At 42.2% G+C, this 25,346-nt stretch overlaps 1 protein-coding gene across 2 annotated transcripts in view; it reads left to right on the forward strand.

Moving 5' to 3' along the window:
• Positions 1–424: 424 nt before the first annotated feature.
• The window catches only part of VAPB (VAMP associated protein B and C), a 63,750-nt gene continuing 38,828 nt past the window's right edge, over positions 425–25,346 (forward strand). Inside the window, exon 1 of one of the 2 annotated variants that reach the window (XM_045575076.1) lies at positions 425–703. In XM_045575076.1, the coding sequence (XP_045431032.1) occupies positions 646–703 (58 nt within the window). In that variant the 5' untranslated portion in view covers positions 425–645. The remainder of the gene's footprint in view (positions 704–25,346) is intronic. The other variant, XM_036420187.2, reaches the window with a different exon arrangement.

Below are 25,346 nucleotides of genomic sequence, written 5' to 3' on the forward strand. Positions count from 1 at the left end.
TTTATAATGAGAATAAATAGTACTTTCATTATTATTCAAAGTCTCTAACAGTGCCTGGCACTACCAAAGCAGAGGGAAAGTGGAATTTTATTGTTCTTAATTGTTATTATCGAGTAAAAAGCACTTAACACAACTGCTGGTCCCCAGGGGCCCTGAAAAAACAAGCTTCGCGGGGAAACTCCTCATTTATCTGCGTCCGGACACGCCCCTAGCTGGGTCCTGCGCTACGCCCCGCCCCGCCCCGCCCCGCCCCGCCCCGCCCCGCCCCCTGACTCCCGGCAGCCCGGCCTAGCCCAAAGCCGCGCCTGCGCACTGCGCAGGGAGCAGTTCCGGGTGCGCAGCTTCCCGCCGCCCAATCGCGTTCAGGTAGGAGCCAGCCAGGCTACTGTGCGCGTGCGTACGTTCGTGCGTCGCTGCGTGCGTCGCTACGTGTGTGCCGTACGCTCGCTGGGCACCGTGGCCTCGCCCTCGCCCTCCGCCCCCGAGCTTGCACCGCGTAGGCCGCCCCTCCCTCCGCGCGCACTCCGCAACGACCCCCGTCCGCCCCCCCCTTTCGAATTTAAAGGGGGCGCAGCACTAACGTCCCCCTGCCTCCGGTGACCTCTCAGGGGTCTCCCCACCAGAGGTGCCCCGCCGCCGAGGAACATGGCGAAGGTGGAGCAGGTCCTGAGCCTCGAGCCGCAGCACGAGCTCAAGTTCCGAGGTAAGCCGGAGGCCGGCTATCTGCTGCCGCGGGCGAGGCCCTGCGCCACGCGCCCTGGCCCCGAGGGACCGGACAACCTGGCGGTGACGTCGGCCTCCGCCCGACGGCGCGTTCGCCCCGCGCCCCGCGAGGCTGAGGGTCAGAGGCATCCTGGCGCGGGTGGCGGGGGGTGGGGGGGTAGGGGGCGGTGCCGCTCTCCTCTCCCTCCAGCCACTCTGCACAGTTGCCATTTTAACTTTGCCGTCTAGTTGGCGGGACTCTGGAGTGCGAGCCTTGCCTACCCTCCTCTAGGTTGACCTCTCCAGGTCGTAGGTCAGATGTCACCTCCCCAGATGGGCGTGCTCTGCGCAGCTCCCCCGCCAGACACCTGCAGCCCTTCCCTGCCACGTCGCTGCCCTGTGGTCAGCCTGGCCCTTAACACCACCTTGTGCGCCGTGTTTCTACAGTAGAAGGGAAGCTGCATGAGGGCAGGATTTGGTCTTTCTCTGCTGCGTGCCCAGCACACAATGGGATCCTAATACTGCCAAACACATGCAAGAAAGGACCCGCCGCAGGAGTCTGGGGGACATGGCCCAGCTTTCCTGTGCTGTCTCCTCAGGCCCGTTGCGCCGTCCATGCAGCTGTGGGGAGCTGCCAGGGTGGGCACATCCTTTTTCTCCCCAGAACTGCCTGGAGTGGGAGCCAGAGGAAGTTTAGTGTCCCGTCGTGCCCTTCCCAATGTGAACCTTTATAGTTTTTATGTTTCTTTTTCTCCCTACGTCTCACCCACTACAATATTAGCGCCGTGAGACAACAGGGACCTCATCTGATTTACTGTTGAGTAACTGTAGTAGCCCTGCGCTTGGCACTGGAGAGACAACCATCGAACCAGACAGATAAGTTCCCCGCTCTCACAGAGCTTGCTTTATAATGCAGGGAGACAAACCAGTGAATGAGAATATTTCAGAGGCAGCACATGCTGTGAAGGAAATAAAGTGATCGAACAGCGAGGTCACCACTGTATCGCCAGCACTTGGCCCACAGTACATGGCTCAGTAGATAACTGTGGGCAGAATACTGGCCAGATACCCAGTTGGCAAATGGCACATTTGAACCCACACTTCAGATCTCACACTGTTAACAAGCATGTTGTCTGACCCCTGAAAAATACTCTGCAACTGTGGTTGTCACATGGCCTCCTCGGATAACAACTCAGAGTGACTCCAAATGTGTAAAGAACCAAAGGTTTTTCCATTTAAAATGAAAATTAGAAAAACAAAAACAAGAAAACCCACCAAAAACCTAACAAGGATCATTATTCCATGATATTAACTTATGTGATATTCCCATCACCTGGAGGAGCCAGACTGCTAACGTGACTGTGGAAAGTCGAACTTGAGTTGTCTGAAGTTTTCTACCCTGGAAGTCTGGTGTGACTCCTCTTGGGATTTGGCACATTCATTCATTTAGTCCACAGACATTTCCTGATGCCTGCTCCATATGTCAAGTACTAACAGGATGAGTCCCATCACAAGTATGTTCCCTCAAAACCCACTGGAGAACTTAAGTCTAGGGAAGGGGACAAATGATGGAATCAGCCAGGATAGTGCAATAACATAAATAATCAATCCATAGTGCTTTGAGAGCAATAAGGAGGTCAACTCTTGAAAGAGGTATTATTTGAGCTGAGTTTAAAGGTCGATTGGGAGCAGCTAAAAGAAGAAATGGGAGGGGAGCATGTCAGGTAGGGGAAATTGAATGTAAAGGCTGAGCTGACTGGACTCCTTTGGGATGCCACCGGTAGTTCTGAATGATGATCAAGAAGCATTTGTTAGAGTCATGAGGCGAAGTACGAGAAGAAGCTGGCTAGTAGACAGGGGTCAGATCTTCTAAGGCCCTTTGTGTACAGATGCAGATATTGTGCGAAAGTCATATTGTGATGCTTCTCCTTAACTGGTCCTTCTTTTATTGATGCCCTGCAACCTCAACCTCTTCCCTCCACCCCCTGAATTGACCATGGGCCAGCCATTCCCTCCTCAAAGCTTGGGATCATTTCCTAATGATAAAGATGGAGCTCATAATCTACCTTGCTTCCTGTAGAAATTTTTGTTATTGTTAAAAGGGGTGATACTATGGTTTTTCACTGGCTTTGTAAATGTACAATATTATACAGAGATTGGTGGTTGTATTTAGACAACTGATTTTATCACTCACTTTTTTTGTTTAAAAGGTATGGTGGAGAAGAGTGAGCTGTTTGGCTAAAGTAATGATGGCCAAAGTCACTGGGTATTTTTGCTTGGAAATGGTCCAAGAGAAGTCGAGGTGTCAAATTGTTGAAAGCTGTTGACTCATGACTTCAGAAGAGGCATCTGCAGTCACGTGTAAACAAACCACTTTATGAAGTTTGTTTTAAGCTGATGGTTAAAACAATGAAATTAGAATAGAAGCTCAGTGCCTTTGCTTGCGGTGTAGAAGATCATTTCAGGATGAGAACTAACTAATCTCTTCCATGTTAACTCAGGGTGATGACTCTGACTTTGGGTCGTTCACTTCAATGAATCGAACTTTAACTTAGCTTAAGAAGGTAATAATTAAAATACCTGTCATTTAAGAAAAAAAAGTGAATAACCTTGTAAGTGCAATCTAAGATGATTTGGGATTATATTGGGTTTCAGTTGATCTTGGATATTTTGTATGATGATGTTGAGTTAAGGATATTATGGAAGAAGAAAGAACATAGACCTATATACCTTGTTCTGTCATGTTGCATTGTGTTCAGTATTATAATAGAAGAAAGTCCTCTGGCCTCCTGAAAGAAGCATGACACCATGACATTACCCATGGTGAAAGAGAAGCTCTTTTGGACTGGTGACCTTTCTGAAAGAGTTAAAGGTTTTTGTAAACCTGTGAAATGAGTGCTTTGCGTTGTCAAAGAGAGTTTTCTTAGTCACTTTGTGATCTCTTCTTTCTCTGTTCTCTCCCTCTTCCATCAGATTCCATCCGTGGCAAATAATGTCTTATATTGTTTCCGTCACTGTCCAAGACTTTTTTTTTTTTTAAATCTTTATTGTTCATATTATGACAAATGTTCCTCATTTCCCCCCCTTCCCCCCCCCCCCCCGCCATTGCTCCTCTCCACAAGATTCCCACCCCCCATTGTCCTCATCTGTAGGTGCACAGTTTATGTTCAGTCTCTTCCCGCACCCCCCACTCCCCTTTATCCCGAGAATCGTTAGTTCACTCCCCTTCCATACCTCTGATTCTATTATATTCAACAGTTAATATTGTTCATCAGTTTTTTTAATTCCCTTGGTTTTTAGAGTCACTTGTTGATGGTTACGTATTTATTGTTCATAATTTTTATCTTTATTTTCTTCCTCTTCCTAAAGAACCCCCTTCAGCAATTCACATAACTCCTTTAGCTTTTTTTATTTTTTATTTATTTTTTTATTAGTGAAGCTTTTTATCTGGCCTTTGATTCTGAGTGATAGCTTTGCTGGGTAGAGTATTTTTGACTGTAGGTTCTTGCTATTCATCACCTTGAATATTTCTTTTTTTTTTTTTTAATATATTTTATTGATTTTTTACAGATAGGAAGGGAGAGAGATAGAGAGCTAGAAACGTCGATGAGTGAAAGACGTCGACCAGCTGCCTCTTGCACACCCCCTACCGGGGATGTGCCTGCAACCAATGTACATGCCCTTGACCGGAATCGAACCTGGGACCTTTCATTCCACAGACTGACGGTCTACCACTGAGCCAAACCGGTTTCGGCGATCACCTTGAATATTTCTTGCCATTCCCGTCTGGCCTGCGTGGTTTCTTTGAGAAATCAGCTGAGAATCGTATGGATGTTCCTTTATAGGTAACTACTTGCTGTTCTCTTGCTGCTTTTAATATTCTCTCTCTGTCTTTTGCTCTTGGAATTTTAATTATGATGTGTCTTGGTGTGGTCCTCTTTGGATTCCTTTTGTTTGGGGTTCTGTGCGCTTCCTGGACTTGTAAGTCTAATTCTTTCACCAGGTGGGGGAAGTTTTTTGTCACTATTTCTTTCAGTATGTTTTTGGTATCTTGCTCTCTCTCTTCTTCTGGGACCCCCATAATTCTGATGTTGGTTCGCTTGAAGTTGTCCCAGAGGTTTCTTACATTATCTTCAACTTTCTGGATTCTCTTGTCTTCTTGCTTCTGCAGAGGAGTGTCTTCTGGCTCTTTATGTTCCAAATCTTTGACTTGATTCAAGCGATCTTCCATTCTGTTTTTAGGACTCTGTATAATATTTTTTATTTCAGAGAATGTATTCTTTATTTCTTGTTGATCCCTTATTATTTCTTGTTGATCCCTTATTATTTCTAGTTGATCCCTTTTCATATCCTCATAGGTCTTATCGACATTTTCTAAGAAATTCTTGAAAAACCTTATAATCATGGTTTTGAACTCTATATCCAGTCGCTTTTTGTCCTTCATTTCTTTCGTTTGTGATCTGTTTCCTCGTCTCGGCATTTTCGCAGCTTCCCTGAGTAGGTAGCCTAAAAAGTCTCTGTTCATCTTGGATGGGGCTGAGTTTCGGGGTGGAGCCTACAGCCTTGGCTTCCCTCAGCCACGCCCTATGAGGCTCCTGAAGTGTTCCTCAGGGTCCTTCAGTACTTGCTGCAAGCACCTTTGAGAGAAAGGTGCCCTGGAGTTTCGCCCACTACCAAACAGTCTAGGCTCTCCCCCATTGAGCCCAGAACTGGGGTTCAGTTCCTTTGGAAGTGGGGTTAAGAGCCGTCTGGAGCTTTTGTCTCCTTCTCGCTAGGGCAGTCCAGTGGCACAGTCAACCACCTGTTCTCTGAGCGCATTGTGTGCGCCTCTGGGACTTCCTTTCGCCGCTCCCCTGAGTTTCCGCCTTACAGCCCAGCTGCCTCTGTATGAGCCTGGGTCCCCAGGGTCTGGCCTAGAACTGGGGTTCAGTGCTTTCGGAACTGGGGCACAGCACAGTCCAGAGCCTCTGTCTCCTTCCCACTAGGACAATCTAGCAGTAGAGTCAACCGTCCGTCCTCTGTGTGTAATGTGGGCACTTCCAGGGTTTCTGCCTTTCGCCACTCCCCTGAGATTCCGCCTAACAGCCCAGGCTCCCTCTGTATGAGCCTGGGTCCCCAGGGTCTGGCCTAGAACTGGGGTTCAGTGCTTTCTGAACTGGGGTTCAGCACAGTCCAGAGCTTTTATCTCCTTCCCCCTAGGGAATACCAGCCAGGCACTCAGCCTCCTTCTCCTCTTTGGCTCTGTCCTCTCCACGCGCGCAATGTGTCTCCATACCTTAGACTTTTATAGCTCCTCTGATTTTCCTTCTGGTTTTCTCTTTCCTTCTCGTTGTAGAATTTCCAGTCAGTCGACTTTCCTGTAGTTCTGGGTAATGTCCATTTTTTATTTTAGTTATATTTTATTGAAATTGTTGTGTGAGGCTGCAGTTAGGTGTTACCTATGCCGCCATCTTGGATTCTTCATCCTGGAGGTGACTCTTCGTCCTGCCGAGAACTGGACTCACCCTTGTTTTGTGTCAGGTCATGGCACGGAGTGCGCATCCTCCAGGCCCCGCCCGCGGTAGCAGTTGCCAGGGCTCCTGCCTCTGCTCGGGCACTGGCTCTTCTCTTGTCTTCTTGCTTCTGTGGAGGAGTGTCTTCTGGCTCTTTATGTTCCAAATCTTTGACTTGATTCTTGTTATCTTCCATTCTGTTTTTAGGACTCTGTATAATATTTTTTATTTCAGACAATGTATTCTTTATCTCTAGTTGATCCCTTATTATTTCTAGTTGGTCCCTTTTCATATCCTTATAGGTCTCATTTATTTTATTGGCCTTTTCTAGGATATTCTTGAAAAACCTTATAAGCGTGATTTTGAACTCTATATTCAGTCGCTTTTTGTCCTCCATTTCTTTCATTTGTGATCTGTTTCCTTGTCTTGGCATTTTCGCAGCTTCCCTGAGTAGGTAGCCTTAAAAGTCTCTGTGTTTAGCTTGGATGGGGCAGAGTTTCAGGGTGGAGCCTACAGCCTTGGCTTCCCTCAGCCCCGCCCTATGAGGTTCCTGAGTCTCAGCGTTCCTCAGGGTCCTTCAGTACTTGCTGCAAGCACCTCTGAGAGAAAGGTGCCCTGGAGTTTCGCCCACTACCAAACAGTCTAGGCTCTCCCCCAGTGAGCCCAGAACTGGGGTTCAGTTCAGTTGGAAGTGGGGTTAAGAGCAGTCTAGAGCTTTTGTCTCCTTCCCTCTAGGGCAATCAGTGGCACAGTCAACCACCTGTTCTCTGAGCGCAATGTGCGCGCCTCCGGGACTTTCTTTTGCCGCTCCCCTGAGTTTCCGCCTTACAGCCCCGGCTTCCTCTGTATGAGCCTGAGTCCCCAGGGTCTGGCTTAGAACTGGGGTTCAGTGCAGTTGGAACTGGGGCTCAGCACAGTCTGGAGCTTTTGTCTCCTTCCCGTTAGGGCAATCTAGCAGCAGAGTCAATAGTGCGTCCTCTGCGGGCAATGTGTGCGCCTCCGGGACTGCCTTTCGCCACTCCCCTGAGATTCCACCTTACAGCCCAGGCTTCCTCCTTATGTGTCTGGGTCTCCAGGGTCTCGCCCAGAACTGGGGTTCAGTGCTGTTGGAACTAGGGTTCAGCACAGTCCGGAGCTTTTATCTCCTTCCTGCTAGGGAACGCCAGCCAGGCACTCAGCCTACCTCTCCTCTCTGGCTCCGTCCTCTCGGCGCGCACGCTCAACGTGTCTCCATACCTTAGGCTTTTACAGCTCCTTTGATTTTCCTTCTGGTTTTCTCTTTCCTTCTCGTTGTAGAATTTCCAGTCAACTTTCCTGTAGTTTTGGGTAATGTCCATGTTAGTTGTATTTTATTGAAATTGTTGTGTGAGGCTGCAGTTAGGTGTTACCTATGCCGCCATTTCTGTTTCTCCCCTGTCCAAGACTCCTAAATCCCTCTTCTCATCCTAGCACATCCCTCTTCCACTCCCTCCTCCCCCCTCATGATACTGTCATGTGAGAATGTTCTGTTAACCATCCTTATGAGCTGGCAAGTTAAGGTTTAATTCTGCATGAACCTACTTTACTTTTGCCTTATTCTGAAGCTCAGCTAGTGGCCGTCAGGAAGTCTCAGATGGTTGCACTCTTGGTCTGTATAGCTATCAGGTGGGATGTCACCAAAGGACTTGTGTGGTTGACTACTACTTTTGGGAGGAAATAGTATGGCAGATAGTTTGGGGATACTGTCTTTTGTATAAGGAAAGCATGCTTGGAATCATTAATTCACCCCCTTAAGTTAATGTGTAATTTAACATTGTTTAGGGAGCAAAAATATAAAATACCCTGTAGATATAGTCAGTTGAATGCAGTAATTACCTTTCAGATGCTAAGTACAGCATTAATTCTTTAGTTTTAGTATAGCACTGATTTCCTTAACATTTTATGATTGCATGGAGCAGACTGTGTTTTACAGCACAACAAAATGTCAACAATGTGCTTAAGATTCTTTATGGTAGTGGTTTAAACCCATTCTGAATAAATGAAGATTACCTTCATTTAATTATTAACCAGCTCGCTCATGAGAAGTAAGGGCATTTAATTTACTAAGGTTTAGTCATATTTAATTCTTCATAGATTATATTATTTCTGAGTTTTTCTTCCTGGGAGAAAAAAAGAACTAAAAGTTAACTTTTTTTTATCCACTTACTTTTCTTCACAGTTAACTCTTTCGTGGGGGAAGGGGGAAAAGGTTAGTTCTAGGCTCTATGCTTATATTTGGAGAGTGGTGCTAGTTCCTTGATGTATGTAGTTGTAACATGCACAGTTACCTTCATAATGACCTGGTAGTTTTGTATCCAAGTGGAATTGATTAAAATAATTAGCCTGAATTGATTCTTATTAAAGAGATGAACTCTTAGATATTATTATTATTACTATCTTTTATTTATTAAAATTTTCTAGCATCTTTCCTTCTAATGCTGAAGACAAAATACTGAGAATTTTGACTCTAATATTACCATTAAGTAGTTGAAAACTAGGGGAGGAATTGAGGGAGTAAACTATAATGGTTATCAGTCAAATACTACCCTTAAGTTCAATTTTTAGAACCTGAAACTTGAATGTTTACATAAGGAATTATCTCCAAGATTGCCTCATACATCCCCCATGTGTATTTGAAAAATTTGCCATCTGAAAGATGGCCATGATTTGGAACAAATAAGCATGGCTTTCAGCAAAATGACAAGAGGAGCACGAAGAGTGCTGAGTTCCATTAGTCAGGACAGAGCATGCCATAGTGTCTTTAATAAAATAAAATAAAAGCCTTTGCACAGTGATTTTGTGTTAAAAACAAAGTTGCATTATGGTTTCCAGGCTTACTTTGTCATTTTTCTATCATTTTAGGCCCCTTTCAGGCTGTTATCAGCATAGCATAGCCAGGATTGCTTGCCCTTGCTCATTGGGTATGTGGAGTCTTTGAAGTTTTTACTTGACAGACTACCTGGACTGCTGGCTTTATAAAAACAGTAGTTATGTAAAGACCTTTGTTAAGACAACAAAGTTACTGAAGTTGATGGTCATTTTAAGATTATTTCAAGAATATGTGGCAAATAATATCTCTAGAATACTTTTCAACTGACAGATGTGTTATTTTTACAGAAACTGTTGATGTCTAGAAATGATGTCTTAATTTGCTTTAGGGTTCTCCCTTGCATGGAAAAAAATAATTCAGAATATTGCATAGTCCTATAGGGAGAATCTTTTTTTTTTAAATAAATATATTTTATTGATTTTTCACAGAGAGGAAGGGAGAGGGATAGAGAGTTAGAAACATCAATGAGAGAGAAACATTGATCAGTTGCCTCCTGCACACACCACACTGGGGATGTGCCTGCAACCAAGGTACATGCCCTTGACCGGAATCGAACCTGGGACCTTTCAGTCTGCAGGCCTATACTCTATCCACTGAGCCAAACCAGTCAGGGTCCTATAGGGAAAATCTTGAAGGGCATTCTTTTAATAATGTTTTAGCATTAATGGCACAAAACAATAAAACTATAGGAATAGCTTCCTGGAGTTTTCTTTCATCCTTTCAGAAGAGTTATTGTCAATTTTTGACTAGTAGGTTAGTGTTTCTCTTCATCTATGTCAAGGAATGTGTTCGATCATATTTTTGGTTTGTATGTTTGTGTGCATACCCATCTAGACACCTAGAGAGTTGCTGGTAGGCATACATTCTTCCTGACACCAGTAACTTGTCTGAATTAGTATACAGTTAGCATTTCAACAAGCTCTGACAACCTTAGCTTATTTAGGAAGGGACGTTAGGGAAATATACTCTCCTCAACTTATGATGTGGTTACATCCCAATAAACCTATTTTTAAGTTATAATTATTGTAGGTAGAAAATACATTGAGTATTCGTAACCTAACGAACATTACAGCTTAGTTTAGCCCACCTTAATGTACTCTGAATTCTTCACATTAGCTTACAGTTCGCCAGAATCACCTTACTGCCCAGCATCATGAGAGAATATCGTATTTCATATTGTTAGCCTGGGAAAAGATAAAAATTCAAAGTTCAGTTTTTACTGAATACGTGTCACTTTCATACCATCCTATAGTTGAAAAATCCCAAGATGAACTATTGTAAATAAGGGGTTGTCTGTAAATATTTTTGGAGATAGGTAGATTGAAACCCCTTCTAGTCAGACCCTGCCTCCCACCCCAACCCAGGCCACACCATTCTAATCTTTGTGTCCATGAGTTATATATATATATCCATGGGATGGATGGATATATATATACAAATTCTTCTCTACCCCCCATTCATGTACCCTCCCTCTGAGATTCTATAGTCTGTGTTTCTGTGTCTCTGGATCTACAGTATTTTGTTCATTAGATTCCACATATAAGTGAGATCATGTGATACTTCTCTTTCTATGACTGGCTTATTTCACTCAGCATAATACTCTCCAGGTCCCTCCATGCTGTCTCAAAGGATAAGAGATCTTTTTTTTATTGCTGCATAGTATTCCAGGGTATAAATATACCACAGATCTTTTTATCCACTCATCTACTGATGGGCACTTGGGCTGTTTCCAGGTCTTAGCTATTGTAAATATGCTGTTATTAACATAGGGGTGCATAAATTCTTTCTTATTGTTGTCTCAGATTTCTTAAGAGTATATTCCTAGACGTTTGATCACTGGGTCAAATGGCAGATCCATATTTAATTTTTTGAGGAAACTATACTGTTTTCCATAATGGTTGCACCATTCTGCATTCCCATCAGAAGTGTATTAGGGTTCCCTTTTCTCCACATCCTTGCCAGCCTTTGTCATTTCTTGATTTGTTGGTGGTAGCCATTTTGACAGATGTAAGGTGATACCTCATTGTCGTTTTAATTTGCATTTCAATGGTGATCAGTGACCTTGAGCATTTCTTCACATGTCTCTTGATCATCAGTATGTCCAATTTGGAGAAATGTCTATTTATTGATAGCTCTTTTGCCTACTTTTAAATTGGATTGTTTGTCTTTTGTTAGGTTGTCTGAGTTCCTTATATAATTTGGATATTAACCCTTTATGTTTCATTGCAAAATATGTTCTTCCATGCAGTGGGCTCTCTTTTTGTTTTGTTGATGGTTTCTTTTTGGTGTGCAGAAACTTTTTATTTTGATTTATTTTTTTATTTATCCCATTTGTTTATTTTCTTCTTAGTTTTCTTTGCCTTAGGACCGTGGTTGGCAAACTGTGGCTCACAAGCCACATGCGGCTCTTTGGCCCCTTGAGTGTGGCTCTTCCTCAAGATGCCATGGCCTGGGCGAGTCTATTTTGAAGTGGCGTTAGAAGAAGTTTAAGTTTAAGAAATTTGGCTCTCCAACAGAGGCCAGGCCCGGAGCAGCCTGGCCCAAAACAGCTCGCTCCTCACCTGCCCCTGCCCCACGGCTGCCTCTCAGACATGGCTGGAAACTTTTGCGGGAACTTGAGGGTCTGCTGAATCAAGTGATGAAGGCTTATATCTGGATGTGTTGAGTTAGTATAGTCCTGGGGTGTTGATCTGTGAGTGCCTTGAGTGGGGCCTGGATGAGGCTGGTTGTCCTATTAGGAAATGTCTTTTGTGTGAAGTGTATCATTGGGCATGTGGAGGTATTATTGATATGAGAGAATGCTAAGTAACAGATTTGCTATCTGAAAAGGGATTTACTATCGGGGAAAGGGAGGGAGGAAGAGACTGAACATAAACTGTGCACCAATGGATGAGGATGAGGGGGCAGAGGGTGGGGTGGGAACCTGGTGGAGGGGGGAAGAAACGAGGAACCTGTGTAATAATATGAACAATAAAGATTGATTTAAAAAAAAAAAAAAATAATTCACAATGTGTATGTATATGAAATCATCACATTGTACACTTTTAATATAGATGATTTGATTTGTCAGTTATAACTCAATAAAGCTGAGTAATACCTCTTTCTGATTAAAAAAAAAAAAAAAAAAAAAAAAAAAAAAAAAAGAAATTTGGCTCTCAAAAGAAATTTCAATCGCTGTTCTGTTGATATTTGGCTCTGTTGACTAATGAGTTTGTCGACCACTGCCCTAGGAAATAAATATGTAAGCATATTTGCTATGTGAAATATCTGAGATTATCCTGCCTTTTGTATCTTTTAAGATTTTTATGGTTTCATATCTTACATTTAAATCTTTTAGCCATTTTGAGTTTATTCTTGTGTGTGATTTAAGTTGGTGGTCTAGTTCCTCCCTCCCTCCCTCCCTCCCTCCCTTCCTCATATATCTGTCCAGTTTTTCCAACAAGAACATATTTTGCAATGAAACATCTGATTTATTGAAGAAACTGTCTTGACTCCATTGTATGTTCTTGCCTCCTTTGTCAAATACTATTGTAATTGAGTGTAATGGCCTGGATGGATTTCTAGATTCTCTGTTCTGTTCCATTGATCTACAATATATGCCTGTTCTTGTGCCAATACAAGGCTATTGAGGTTACAATGACTTCGTAGTATAACTTGATCCCTCCAACATTGTTCTTGTTTCTCAAAATTGCTGTGGCTATTTGAGTGTCTTTTTTCCATATAAGTTTTTGGAGTATTTGTCCTAGATTTTTGAAATATGCCATTGGTATTTTAATAGGGATTGCATTGAAGCTATAGATTGCTTGGGGTAGTATGGACATTTTAATGATTTTAATTCTATCAACCCATGAACATGGTATATTCTTCCACTTGTTTATATCTTCTTCTATCTCTTTTTTTCAATGTCCCATAGTTTTTTGAGTAGAAGTCTTTTACTTTCTTGGTTAAGTTTATTCCTAAGTATCTTAATGTTTTTGTTGCAATGGTAAATGGGATTGTTTAGTTCCTCTTTTTGAGAATTCATTATTGGTATATAAAAGTGCCATCAATTTCTGGGTATTTATTTTATATTCTGCTACATTGCCAAATTTACATAGTAGTTTTTTGGTGGATTCCTTAGGGTTTACTATGTATCATATGTCATCTGTGAATAATGAAAGTTTTACTTTCTGTCTTCCAATGTGGATGCCTTTTATTTCTTCATGTTTGATTGGCTGTTGCTTGGATTTCCAGTGTTTTGTTGAATAAGAGTGATGAAAGCAGGCATCTCCTTCTTGTTTCTGTTCTTAAAGGAAATGGTTTTAGCTTTTGCCCATTGAATATGATGTTGGCTATAATCCTATATTATGTTGAGATATGCTCCCTCTCTTCCCACTTTGCTGATTGTTCTTATAAAAAATGGGTGTTGGGCCGAAGCCGGTTTGGCTCGGTGGTGGAGCGTCGGTCTGCAGACTGAGGGGTCCCGGGTTCGATTCCGGTCAAGGGCATGTACCTTGGTTGCGGGCACATCCCCGGTGGGGGGTGTGCAGGAGGCAGCTAGTCGATGTTTCTGTCTCATCGACGTTTCTGGCTCTCTATCTCTCTCCCTTCCTCTCTGTAAAAGATCAATAAAATATATATATATAAAAAAATGGGTGTTGGATTTTGTCTAATGCTTTTTCTGTATCTATTGATATGATCATGTGAGTTTTGTCTTTCAATTTGTTTATTTGGTGTATATTTATTGATTTGCAAATACTGCACCAGCCTTGCATTCCTGGATTAAATCTCACTTATTCATGGTATATGATCTTTTCAATATATTGCTGCATCCGATTTGTTATTATTTTGTTGAGCATTTTAGCATCTATGTTCATGAGGGATATTGGCTTATAATTCTTTTTCTTTGTAGTGTCTTTATCTGGTTTTGGAAGTAGGATAATGCAGACCTCATAAAAAGAATTTGGAAGTGTTCCTTTCTCTTAGGTTTTCTGTAATAGTTTGAGGAATATAAGGTTCGTTCTTATTTTAATATTTGGTAAAACTCCCCGTGAAGCCTTCTGGACCTGGACTTTTTGCTGGGATTTTTAAATTTTTATTATTGCTTCTATTTCATCAGTTGTTATTGACCTATTCAGGTTTTTTGATTCCTCTTGATTTAGTTTTAGGAGATTATATTTTTCTGTGAATTTGTCTATTTTATCCACATTGTCCTGCTTGTTAGCATATAGTTGCTTAGAGTGTTTTCTTACAGTCTTTTGTGTTTCTGTGTGTCAGTGGGTACTTCTCCACTTTCCTTTCTGATTTTATTTATTTGGGTCCTCTCTGTTTCTTGAAGAGTCTGGCTAATAGTTTATCAATCTTGTTTATTCTTTTGAAGAACCAGCTTTTGGTTTCATTGATTTCTTTATTTTTTGGTATTGTTCTTTTTTTCCCCCCCATCTCAATGTTATTTATTTTTGTTCTAATCTTTATTCCTTCCTTCTACTTACTCTGCGCTTTTTCTTTTGTTTTCTTTTTAGTTCTTTAAGTTGTAGGGTCAAATAGTGTATTGTTGGTTTTTCTTGATTTTTGAGGTATGCCTGTAAGTGCTGTGACCCTAAGGACTGCTGTTACTGTATCCTAGAGATTTTGGGTTGTCTTGTGATCATTTTCATTTGTTTCCAGGAAGTTTTTGATTTCTTTCTTGATCTCGTTGATAACCCATTCATTGTTTAATAACATGCTATTTGGCTTCCATGTATTTGAATGAATTACTATAGTGTTTTTACTATAGGTGATTTCTAATTTCATGCCATTGTGATCTGAAAAGATACTTGATATTATTCAAACTCTTTGAAGTTTTAGAGACTTGTTTTGTGTCCTAACATATGGTCTATCTTTGTGAATGGCCCATGTGCACTTGAGAAGAATATATGTTCTGCAGATATTGGGTGAAATGTTTTATAAATGTCAGTTAAATCAATCTGATTCAGTATGTCATTTAGAGTTTCCTTTTTAATTTTTTGTCTGGAAGATCAATCCAGTGAAGTCAGCGGGGTGGTAAAGCCCCCTAGTATGACTGTATTGCTGTTGATGTCTTTCTTAAAGTCCTCCAGAAGTTTTTTTTTTTTTTTTTTTTTTTTTTTTACATATTTGGGTCTTCCTATATTGGGTGCATACATGTTTATCAATTTTATATCCTCTTATTAGATTGATCCTTTATTATCAATCACATAGTAAACTTCTTGTCTCCTGTGATGGCCTCCATTTTGAAGTATATTTTGTCTGATATGAGTATTGCTACCTCTGCTTATTTTTGTTTCCATTTGTATGGAATTTTTTTTTTAATAAATATTTTATTGATTTTTTTACAGAGTGGAAGAGAGAGAGGGATAGTTAGAAACATCAATGAGAGGGAAACAATGATCAGTTGCCTCTTGCACACTCCCTACTGGGGATGTGCCCTAAACCAAGGTACGTGCCCTTGACCAGAATCGAACCTGGGACCCTTCAGTCCCCAGGCCGACGCTCTATCCACAGAGCTAAACCGGTTTAGGCTGGAATTTTTTTTTAACATCCCTTCACTCTCATCCTGTGTGAATCTTGTTCTGAGGTGGGCCTCTTGTGGACAGCATATAATTGGGTCATGTTGTTTTGTCCATTCAGCTTTCCTATGTCTTTTGATTGGAGCATTTTATCAACTTATCTTTAAGGTTATTATTGATGGATTGATATATTGATAGGTTATTTATTGCCATTTTAATTCTGTATCTCTCTCTCCCCCACCCCCTCCCCTTTCCCTATTTCTTCTCATTACAGCAGTCCCTTTAGCATTTCTTGTAGTGCTGGTTTGGTGGTAATAAATTCCCATAGTCCATCCATCTTCCCCCTTTCCCCCCCCCCACCCCTGCCACATCCCTTTTTTGATCTGGAAGCTCTCTTTCACTACATATTTTGAATGATAGTTCTGCTGGATATAGTAATCTTAGTTTCAGATTCTTGCTTTTTCATTACCTTGAACACTTCATGCCATTTACTTCTGTTCTGGCCTTTAGAGTTTTTGTTGAGAAATCAGCTGACAGCCTTATGGGAGCTCTTTTTGTAGGTAACAAATTGCTTCTTTCTTACTGCCTTTAAGATTCTCTCTGTCTTTACTTGTTGGCATTTTAATTATGATGTTTCTAGGTGTGTGCCTGTTTGGGTTTTTCTTGCTTGGGACTCTGTGCCTCCTGGACTTGTTGACATTTTTCTTCACCAGGTTGGGAAAATGTTCTGCCATTATTTTTTCAAGCATGTTCTTTATCCCTTGCTCACTTTCTTCTTCTGGTACTCTTATTATGTGAATATTGTTACATTTCATGCTGCTCCACAGCTTCCTTTTTTTTTTCTTTTTATTTCTCTGATTGAGTGGTTTTTCTTCCACCCTGTCTTCTACTTCAGTGATTCAATCCTCAGCTTCCACTAGTTTGCTGTGTATTCCTTCTAATGTGTTCTTTATTAATGCTTTGCCATTCTTTATTTCCAACTTGTTTTTTTCTCATTGTTATGTATCCTGTCTCATGATGTTGAGCATCTTTGTCATCATTATCCTGAAATATAGATCTGATAATTTTCTTACCTTCCTTTTGTTCAACTCTTCTTCTAGAGAATTCTCTTGTTCTTTCATTTGGGGGTTGGCATTTTGTCTCCCAATTTTGGCAATCTGTTTGGGTTTGTGTCTATGTTTAGGTAGATATGCTACGACTCCCAATCTCTGTTGCAGAACAATGTCAGATGCTGTTTCTGACTGGCCCTGAGTACCCTGTTTTGAGCTACCTGCACTCTACAGCTACCTCTGCTGGGGCTTGGTGACTTTGGAAAGGACAAAAATGTACACTGGGTTATGCTTTCCTAGCCCAAGGCCCAGAAGGAGATTAAGCAAAGACTCAAAGCCTCCAGAGACCCACCTCTACCTGCAGTCTGATTGTATTCAGGCTGTGGACCACAGGTTGGGGAGAGAGGTTTTCCCACAGGGTGAGTCAACTGCCTCTCCTTCCCTTTCCCCCACCCCCCATCCCTAGCCAAAAACCACCTGGATAGCAAAGGTCTATGGAGAAAGATGTCCTCCCCTGTGGGAGGGAATGACTCAATGTAGGAACTGGGTGGCTGCCTTCCCAGCTCCTACCCTAGTGCCCCAACCCTGGATTCTTCTCACAGCTCCAGTCCAATTTGCCCTCCCTTCTCTGGAGCCCTAGGTGAGTGGCTGCACAAGAAATTTTGTGTGTTGGCCATTTAAGAGAGTGCCTGCATTTCCAGTTGTCTCTATCTGGCTGACTGCAAATCTGCTGCCTTTCACAGCCACTTTTCTCAGATCTGGTTTTCTGGGCTGGGGAACCTAACTTGAGGTTTAGATCCCAGAGTTCTCAGGGCAACTCCGCCCTCCATAGCTGAGATATCTGTCTGGACCTTCAGCTTTTATCTGTGGAAGCCCAGCCTGCCCTTATGCATCTCTATGTGGTTTTCACTTTCCATCCTTCATTCACAGAGTTCTCTGTAGCTAGTCTTCAGTGGATTTTTCAGAGTTTTTTTTGTTTGTTTTTGTTTTTGTTCTGTATTTTAGTTGTATTTTCAGTTTGGTCCTGAGAATGTGTTAGTGTAGCTTCCACTTAACTCCCACCATTTTTAAGCCTCTGTACCTTTTTATTTTTTATATTTTATTTTATTTTATTTAAAAAATATATTTTATTGATTTTCTTACAGAGAGGAAGGGAGAGAGATAGAGAGCTAGAAACATTGATAAGAGAGAAACATCGACCAGCTGCCTCTTGCATACCCCCTACCAGGGATATGCCCGCAACCAAGGTACATGCCCTTGACCAGAATCGAACCTGGGACCTTTCAGTCCGCAGACTGACGCTCTACTGCTGAGCCAAACCGGTTTCGGCAGCCTCTGTACCTTTTTTTAAAAAATATATATATATTTTATTGATTTTAGAGAGGAAGGGAGAAGGAGGAGAGATAAAAACTATCAATGATGAGAGAGAATCACCGATAGGCTGCTTCCTGCACGCCCCTCACTGGGGATGGAGCCTGCAACCCAGGCATGTGCCCTTAGCCGGAATCGAACCTGGGACCCTTCAGTCCTCTGGCTGATGCTCTATCCATTGAGCCAAGCTGGCCAGTGCCATCTGAACCTTTTTAACTATTCATCCTTGTAGGTTTCCTTTGTGGACCCATGACTCCATCTTGTCTGGTCGAATATAACATGACTTGTGCAGCGTTGATTCGATCACCACTTACTAAAAGCTTCCTATGGACCAGGCACTGAGTTTGGAACAGAGGAGTCGTCCTGGCCCTTAAATTTCCCAGCCTCTCTGTAGTGTAGGAAGAAGGGAGAATATGGAGACCAGACGCTTATGGGCTGCCCCCATTGGGAGCTTAGAAAAAACTGTGTGAATTCCACTTCATTGTTTGAATCTCATAGAGTAGGTGACATTTGAGATTTGTGAGTTGGCAAGCTTATACTTGTATTAGCCATTTTTCTATAAATGCCCACTTAATTCTTACAACAAGGCTAGGAAGTGGATATAGCTATGAATTAAAGGTGGAGCTGGAATTTGAACCATGACTTATCTTGACTGCAAAGCCCATGTTCTTTATGTTGGCTATATTTTTTGCCTTAAAAGATGAGTGGGAGTTTGACCGACTAGGAAGGCCCTCAGTTATCTTATTTATTATGTTGTTAGGAAGATGAAAGAAAGTCTGTAAATAGGATCTTGGGAATGGAGAAAGAGAATTAAAAGAAAAATGAGACAGAAAAAAGAAAGGAGCTTAATTGTAATTGTAATCTAGTAATGACCTCTTTGGCACTGCTTATATGAAGAACAGTGTTGTTATAAACACCAGTGGCTCAGTGCACGAAATTCATGCACATTAAAAGGGAATTAATTAGAGGAAATATTTTGATATTGCTATTTGCCTTTCTCTATAATAGAGGTGTCAGAGATGAAAGAAAATTAGTAAAATGTATATGAAAATCTTTCTCATGTCAGAGACTGGGTCGTGCCATGGAACCCATAGTCAAGTCCCCACCCACCCGTGTGTGCCTCAAAATCACGTGGGACATAGACCCAGCTGGTCCCACCCGTCAAACCGCACTGGATGGGGGTGCACCCTCATGTTCCCTGGCACGGTGCCGGGAGGGGCCCAGCCTCAAGTCCCCTGTCAAGCCCCGCCAGGTGGGGGGGCGCAGCCTTGGGTCCCCCATCAAGCCCCGCCAGGTGGGGGGTGTAGCCTCAGTTCCCCTGGTGCACCTTCAGGTCCCCCGACCCGGTGCAGGGACGGAGGGTGTGGCCTGAGGTCCTCTATCAAGCCTTGCCGAGTGGGGGGCATGACCTGAACTCCCCAGTCAAGCTGTGCGGAGCAGGGGGTACAGCATGAGGTCCCCCAGGGTGTGAGTGTGTGGCCTGAGGTTCCCTGTCAAGCCTCACCAAGTGGGGGCCATGGCCTGAGGTCCCCTGTCAAGCAGCCTTGCCATGCCAGGGGTGAAGCCTCGAGTCCCCTGCCCTGGCGCCACATAGTCTCAGGTCCTTGCTGACCGCTCATTATGGCTCGTATGGGAACCCTGTCTTCGTTGTGGGTGCAGCCATCTTGTGTTACAGGAACCCTGCCTCCACTGTGTGCACAGCCATCTTGTGTTATGGGAATCCCACCTCTGCTGTGGGCCCAGCCATCTTGTGTTAGGGAACCCTGCCTCCACTGTGGGCACAGCCATCTTGTGATGACGTGTGGGTCAATTTGCATATGACCTCTTTATTATATAGAATTAGAGTGAAGTGACTTAATTTTTTCTTACCAATTTCTGTTTTCCCTTAAAAATTTGTATCCTAACTTGATCAATTCTGATTTTGTCATTTATTTGTGTTGAAAATTAAGTGCTAATATTAACACTACCTCCCCTTCTACCACCCTCTCAATACTTGAATTCATTTATTTTCTTGATGTCTGCCATCACAATGTGTTTTAACTGGGTACTGTCTTAGCCTTTTAGTTACATCATTCAGCATCTACACTGATAAAAGAGAAAGTTGCAAATTGACCATACCTTCATGATGCCCACCAGCCAATCAGGAGTGAGTATGCAAATTAACCCAACAAAGATGGCAGGTTAATTTGCCTACAATGCACAGAGCAGCCAGGGGCGGGATTGTTGCGCCATGGTGACAATGCAGGTGTTCTGCACTGCCCCAGCCACTCTGGGCCTCTGGTGAGTGTGGGAAGGTGGAAAGGCTGCTCCATGCTCCAAGGCAATGCCGGCTGCCAGGGGAAGGGAGGCCCATTCTGGCACCAATTTTCGTGCATCCTGCTACTAGTTTATAGTATAGTAGGAAAAAGGGAAGGAAGGGATTGGTGCCTATCTGAGAACTCAGTATTATTATCTCCATTTTAGAAATGAGAGAACCTAGGCCCAGGACTTGGAAAAATGTGTTGATTTGCATCTTGGTCTTTCAGTTCCTAAAGCTTATGTGCTTTGTGTCATGAAGGGAGGCCTAAGTTTCTACCCTTTGCATCACTCAGAGACACTCAGCTGATCTCTTCAGTTTTGATTTCCTCTTTTGTTGGAGTAGACTTGAACTCAGTGCCTCCTGGTGTTTCTACCAGCTCTAGCTTTGAGAGGTTAGATTCAAATTTAGTGTAGCTGAAGAAGAAAGATGGATAGCCCCTGAGACAGAAACGAGCTTGCATTTCCCATGGTACCTACCTACCAGTGCTTTGCCTAGTGCAGTGGTCGGCAAGCTCATTAGTCAATAGAGCCAAATAGTAACAGTACAGTGATTCAAATTTCTTTTGAGAGCTAAATTTTTTTCAACTTAAACTTCTTCTAACACCACTTCTTCAAAATAGATTTGCCCAGGCTGTGATATTTTGTGGAAGAGCCACACTCAAGGGACCAAAGAGCCACATGTGGCATGCGAGCCACAGTTTGCCGACCATGGGCCTAGTGGGCTCCCAGACATTTAATTAACGAACCCTCTTGTTTCTATTTAAAAGCTAATGGCTCAGTGGATAGAGCGTTGTCCTGAGGATTGAAAGGTCCCAGGTTCAATTCCTGTCATGGGCATGTACCTTGGTTGCGGGAACATCCCCGGTGGGGGGTGTGCAAGAGGCAGCTGATCGATGATTCTCTCTCATCGATGTTTCTGACTCTCTCTCCCTCTCTCTTCCTCTCTGTTAGAAATCAATTAAAGAAAAAAAAATATATATACATATATATTAGGTCTAGTAATAATTAATGTCGTTTTCTAATACTTTTTAAAATCAAATTTATTTAAACAATACAACAAAATTTAATCAACAATATAGTTGCCGTTGTTTTCTACTACTTGTGCCCAACGCTCAGGAAGCATTTTAATCCCTCTGTTGTAAAATTCTTGTGATTTTGATGCGAAAAATTCGGTCAATGCATTTTTGAGGCATTCTTCATTATTAAATTTTTTTCCAAGAAGAAAGTTTTGCAAAGAACGAAACAAATGGTAATCAGAAGGGGCAATATCAGGAGAATATGCAGGTTGAGGGAGAACTTCCCATTCCAACTGGCGCAGTTTTTCAGCAGTGATTCTTGCAGTATGCGGTTGTGCGTTATCGTGGTGAAGAATTACGCCCTTCCGATTAATCAGCGCGGGTTCTTTTTCTCTTAAAGCTTGGGCTAACCTTTCCAATTGGGCACTATACACTGCACTTGTAATGGTTTGGTTAGATGGTAAAAGTTCATAATGAAGAATTCCTTTAAAATTCCACCAAACACACAACATCACTTTTTTCGCATGCAAGTCAGGTTTTGGCATGGGCTGCGGAGCCTCATTTTTGTCCAACCATTGAGGCTGCCTTTTCAAATTAACATACAGCACCCATTCTTCATCTCCGGTAACAATTTGCTCTAAAAACGGCAAATGGTTTTGACGAGAGAGGAGCGAACAGCAAATTGTGACTCTGATTATGGTTGTTGTCGGTCAACTCATGAGGAACCCATTTTCCAAACTTTTGGACTTTGCCAAGTGCACGCAATTGATTGGAAATTGTTTTTTGTGAACAATTTAAAGTTGTCGCAAGCTCTTGTTGGGTAATTTGAGGATTTTGCACCAAAAGAGCTTGAAGAGCTTCTTGATCAAAATGAAGAGCTTCTTGATCAAAATTGGACACACGGCCTCGACCACTCTTGTCATCTAACGAAAAATTTCCCTCGTGAAATTTCTCAAACCAACGCTGGCATTTTCTGGCGCTAACTGCATCTTGACCAAGAGCACTACAGATGTTTTTTGCAGCCTCACTTGCTTTTCTTCCTAATTGGAACTCGTAAAGCATGCAGTGCCAAATATGCTCTTCATCCGCCATCTTCTTAGCCCTAGTTTTGCAACAAAAACCAAACCAAACACAAACTTTTTCAAGCAAAACTTGTTAATTGCACTTCACACGTTCTGTAGATACCACGTGTTTGAAGGTTATGTCAATACAAGTCAACGCCAAGCAAGATTTTAAACGAATGTTTAAAAACGACATTAATTATTACTAGACCCTCTCTATATATATATATATTTAAGCTCACTGTTCTGTTAACCTTACCTGACTATTTTTTGAGAAATTTTCATCCAGTTTTTTCTGCACCACCTCAAATTTTACAGTTTATCATGAGCATGTTTTATTGTGGGATATAACCCAGGACTTGGTCATCTTTTCAGTGTTTGGTAAGACCATTTGAAATAGAAGCATACGAAAGAATAAAAAGAAGGATTTGCTGAAAGACAAAAGGTTTGTCCTTATGAAGGCTTATTTGAATTCTCATTCTGTTGGTTGAAGTGATTTGTTGGCATATTAATGTATCCTGATGGACTGCTCTGAAAATCTAACTTCATGCTTTTTGACCTTTTTAAAGTCAGACACTGCTTTACTAATTGGAAGAAGGAAAGCAGTGAATCACTCCTTGGAGAATCTGCAGATGCACTCACTCAAAACTTCCTTTGCAATTGAGGAACAGAAGGATCCAGCTGACTGATGGGTGCCTGGTTGACCTCAGGTCTTACCCAGAGGATGGCAGAGGTGGAGAGAAAGGAGATGTTACATAGAGGAGTCCAGAGAACACTTGGCCAGTTCATTTATTTTTTATTTTTTTTTATTTTGTTATTTTTAAATGAATGCCTTTCCCTTTCAAAGCAAGATTTTTCCTTTCTTTTCTTTATATACCTTGTAGGAGCACAGCACTGGGCAATTAGTCATCTGCAGTAAGCATTTGAGTGCCTTCCACTTTTAAAAAGGAATAATTGCTTTCTCAGTTGTTTTGCTACTACTGACTCTTCACTTTCCTTCTACCCTGGCAAATTTCTGGAAATGGTAGTCTTGATCTTCATTTCCTTACCAACCATCCACTCCTAGAGTCATTGCCCAGGAGCTTAATGGATGCTTCATTACCACATCTGTTGTTGCATTTTCAATCTTTGCTTTATGTGTGCTCTCTGTAGCACTGACACCTGTTGCTATCCTGCTTCGTGACACTCTTCCCTTCACCTCCCTAATCACTCTCTTTTGGCTTTCTTCCACCCATTTGTCACTTTTGCCTAGTTATCAAGTCCTGCTGATAATGCAGAGGGTTATAGCTTTTCCCTCTCCCCCTTCCTACTCCTCTTTCTCTTAGTTTCCTTGCCTCCTTGTCTTTTATCCCTTTGAAGAGCTCTTCTGGTAGTATTCCTGGCTTCTAACATCACTTAGGATTATCCCAGGCCTGACCCAAGCCCATAAATAGGCTTCATATGCAGCATGGCCCAAGTTATACTCTTTACTATTTGTTTTCCTTTTTCTCTAAACCCTCTCTTCCTGCATGGATCTCATTGAATGATACCTGTACCCACATAACTGATGAACTTAGAGACTTAAGAGCCTAGGACACAAATCTGCCCCTTCTTCCTATCACCTTGTGGCTGCCTCATTTCCCCCTGGAGAACTGTAATAGCCTCTTAATAGGTTCTCCTGTATGAGTCCTCTCTTTCCTCCAGACTGATGACACTTTCAAATAGGCAAATTTGAGCTATTCTCTTGCTTGCTTAAAATCATTAAATGTCTGCCCCGTACCAAAAGAATAACGTTTAAATTCTTTAACAAGACCTAGAAAGTAATTTGTGCTTGTCACCCTTGTTCTCTCCAACACTAAATGCTGGTCAATTTTTTCTCTTCTACAAACTTACGTTTTCATGCCTCCCCCCCTCCGATTTCAGAGTCAGAACTGCCTCCTCACCCCCTGTTCTTTACCTCTATCATTCCCATCAATTATGGTGTCTTGCTTCATTTGTCAACCTGTTTCTGGTGTCTTGAATTTCTCTTCTACTTAGTCCTTCCCAGTGCCTATGAACATGTTTAAGTTGTCCCTTCTTAAAAAGAGATCACATTCCTCCAAATTGTCCCCCCCCAATTAAGCAAATGCCCACTCTTCTACCACAATTAAATTTTTGGAAGCGATGAATCTTTAGTTGCTTGTTTATGTCTTCACTTTCCTCTCAATTCTGAGACTTTGTCCCTCTATTGAAACCCTTCTCAGTTCACCAGGTTTCTTCCTGCGACATTTGTCTTTGACTTTTCTGGTGAGCTGCCCACTCCTTTATTAATTTACTCTGGATGTTGACATTTTCCAGGCGTCTGCTCCATTTAACTACCCTCTGAATGTTTCCTCATTAATAATGCCTTCAGCTCTCACTTCTCCACAGAAAACTTCCAAATCTCTAGCTCTAAGCAGATCTCTTGATCTCTACACTTGTCTGCTTAGTGGACACCTTGCCTATCTGATTGTCATGAAATCACCTCAGACTTAAGCTATTCTACACTTGCATCCATGGTTTATTTTCTTGTTCCCATCCAATGAGTCTTCCATATCTTGGGAATGGCCTAGCGTTAGGAGGGTAAGCCAGAAATCCTAAACTCATCTTCACACTCCTTCTCTGGTGGAGGTTTTACTTTCCTTCCATTTGCAAAACCCCCAACACCTGTGCAAAAAGAAATAAAGTGAAGCTCAATAAAGCAAAGTGAAAGAAAATGAGCTACGCCTGTATCTACTAGATTCGCCACCCTGTTCCATTTCTCTGTCACTTCAGAGTGATTCTGGGGAGGAAGAAAGGTAAACATGTATTCCACTAAGCTTTCTTGAACTGGAAGTATGCTTTTTCCCAGGAAAGTTGTGTTTTTCTTTTTCAAGTTTTTTATGAAATGAAATTGGATAGTAATAGGCATTTATTTTTTAGTGAACACAGAATATTACAAACACTTTTCATTTATTTCCCTTTTTTATTTATCATGACTATGTAGCATTTCCTGTCAGAACATCA

The sequence above is a fragment of the Pipistrellus kuhlii genome, unplaced genomic scaffold, assembly GCF_014108245.1.
Source record: "Pipistrellus kuhlii isolate mPipKuh1 unplaced genomic scaffold, mPipKuh1.p scaffold_m20_p_63, whole genome shotgun sequence".
Lineage (NCBI taxonomy): Eukaryota > Metazoa > Chordata > Mammalia > Chiroptera > Vespertilionidae > Pipistrellus > Pipistrellus kuhlii.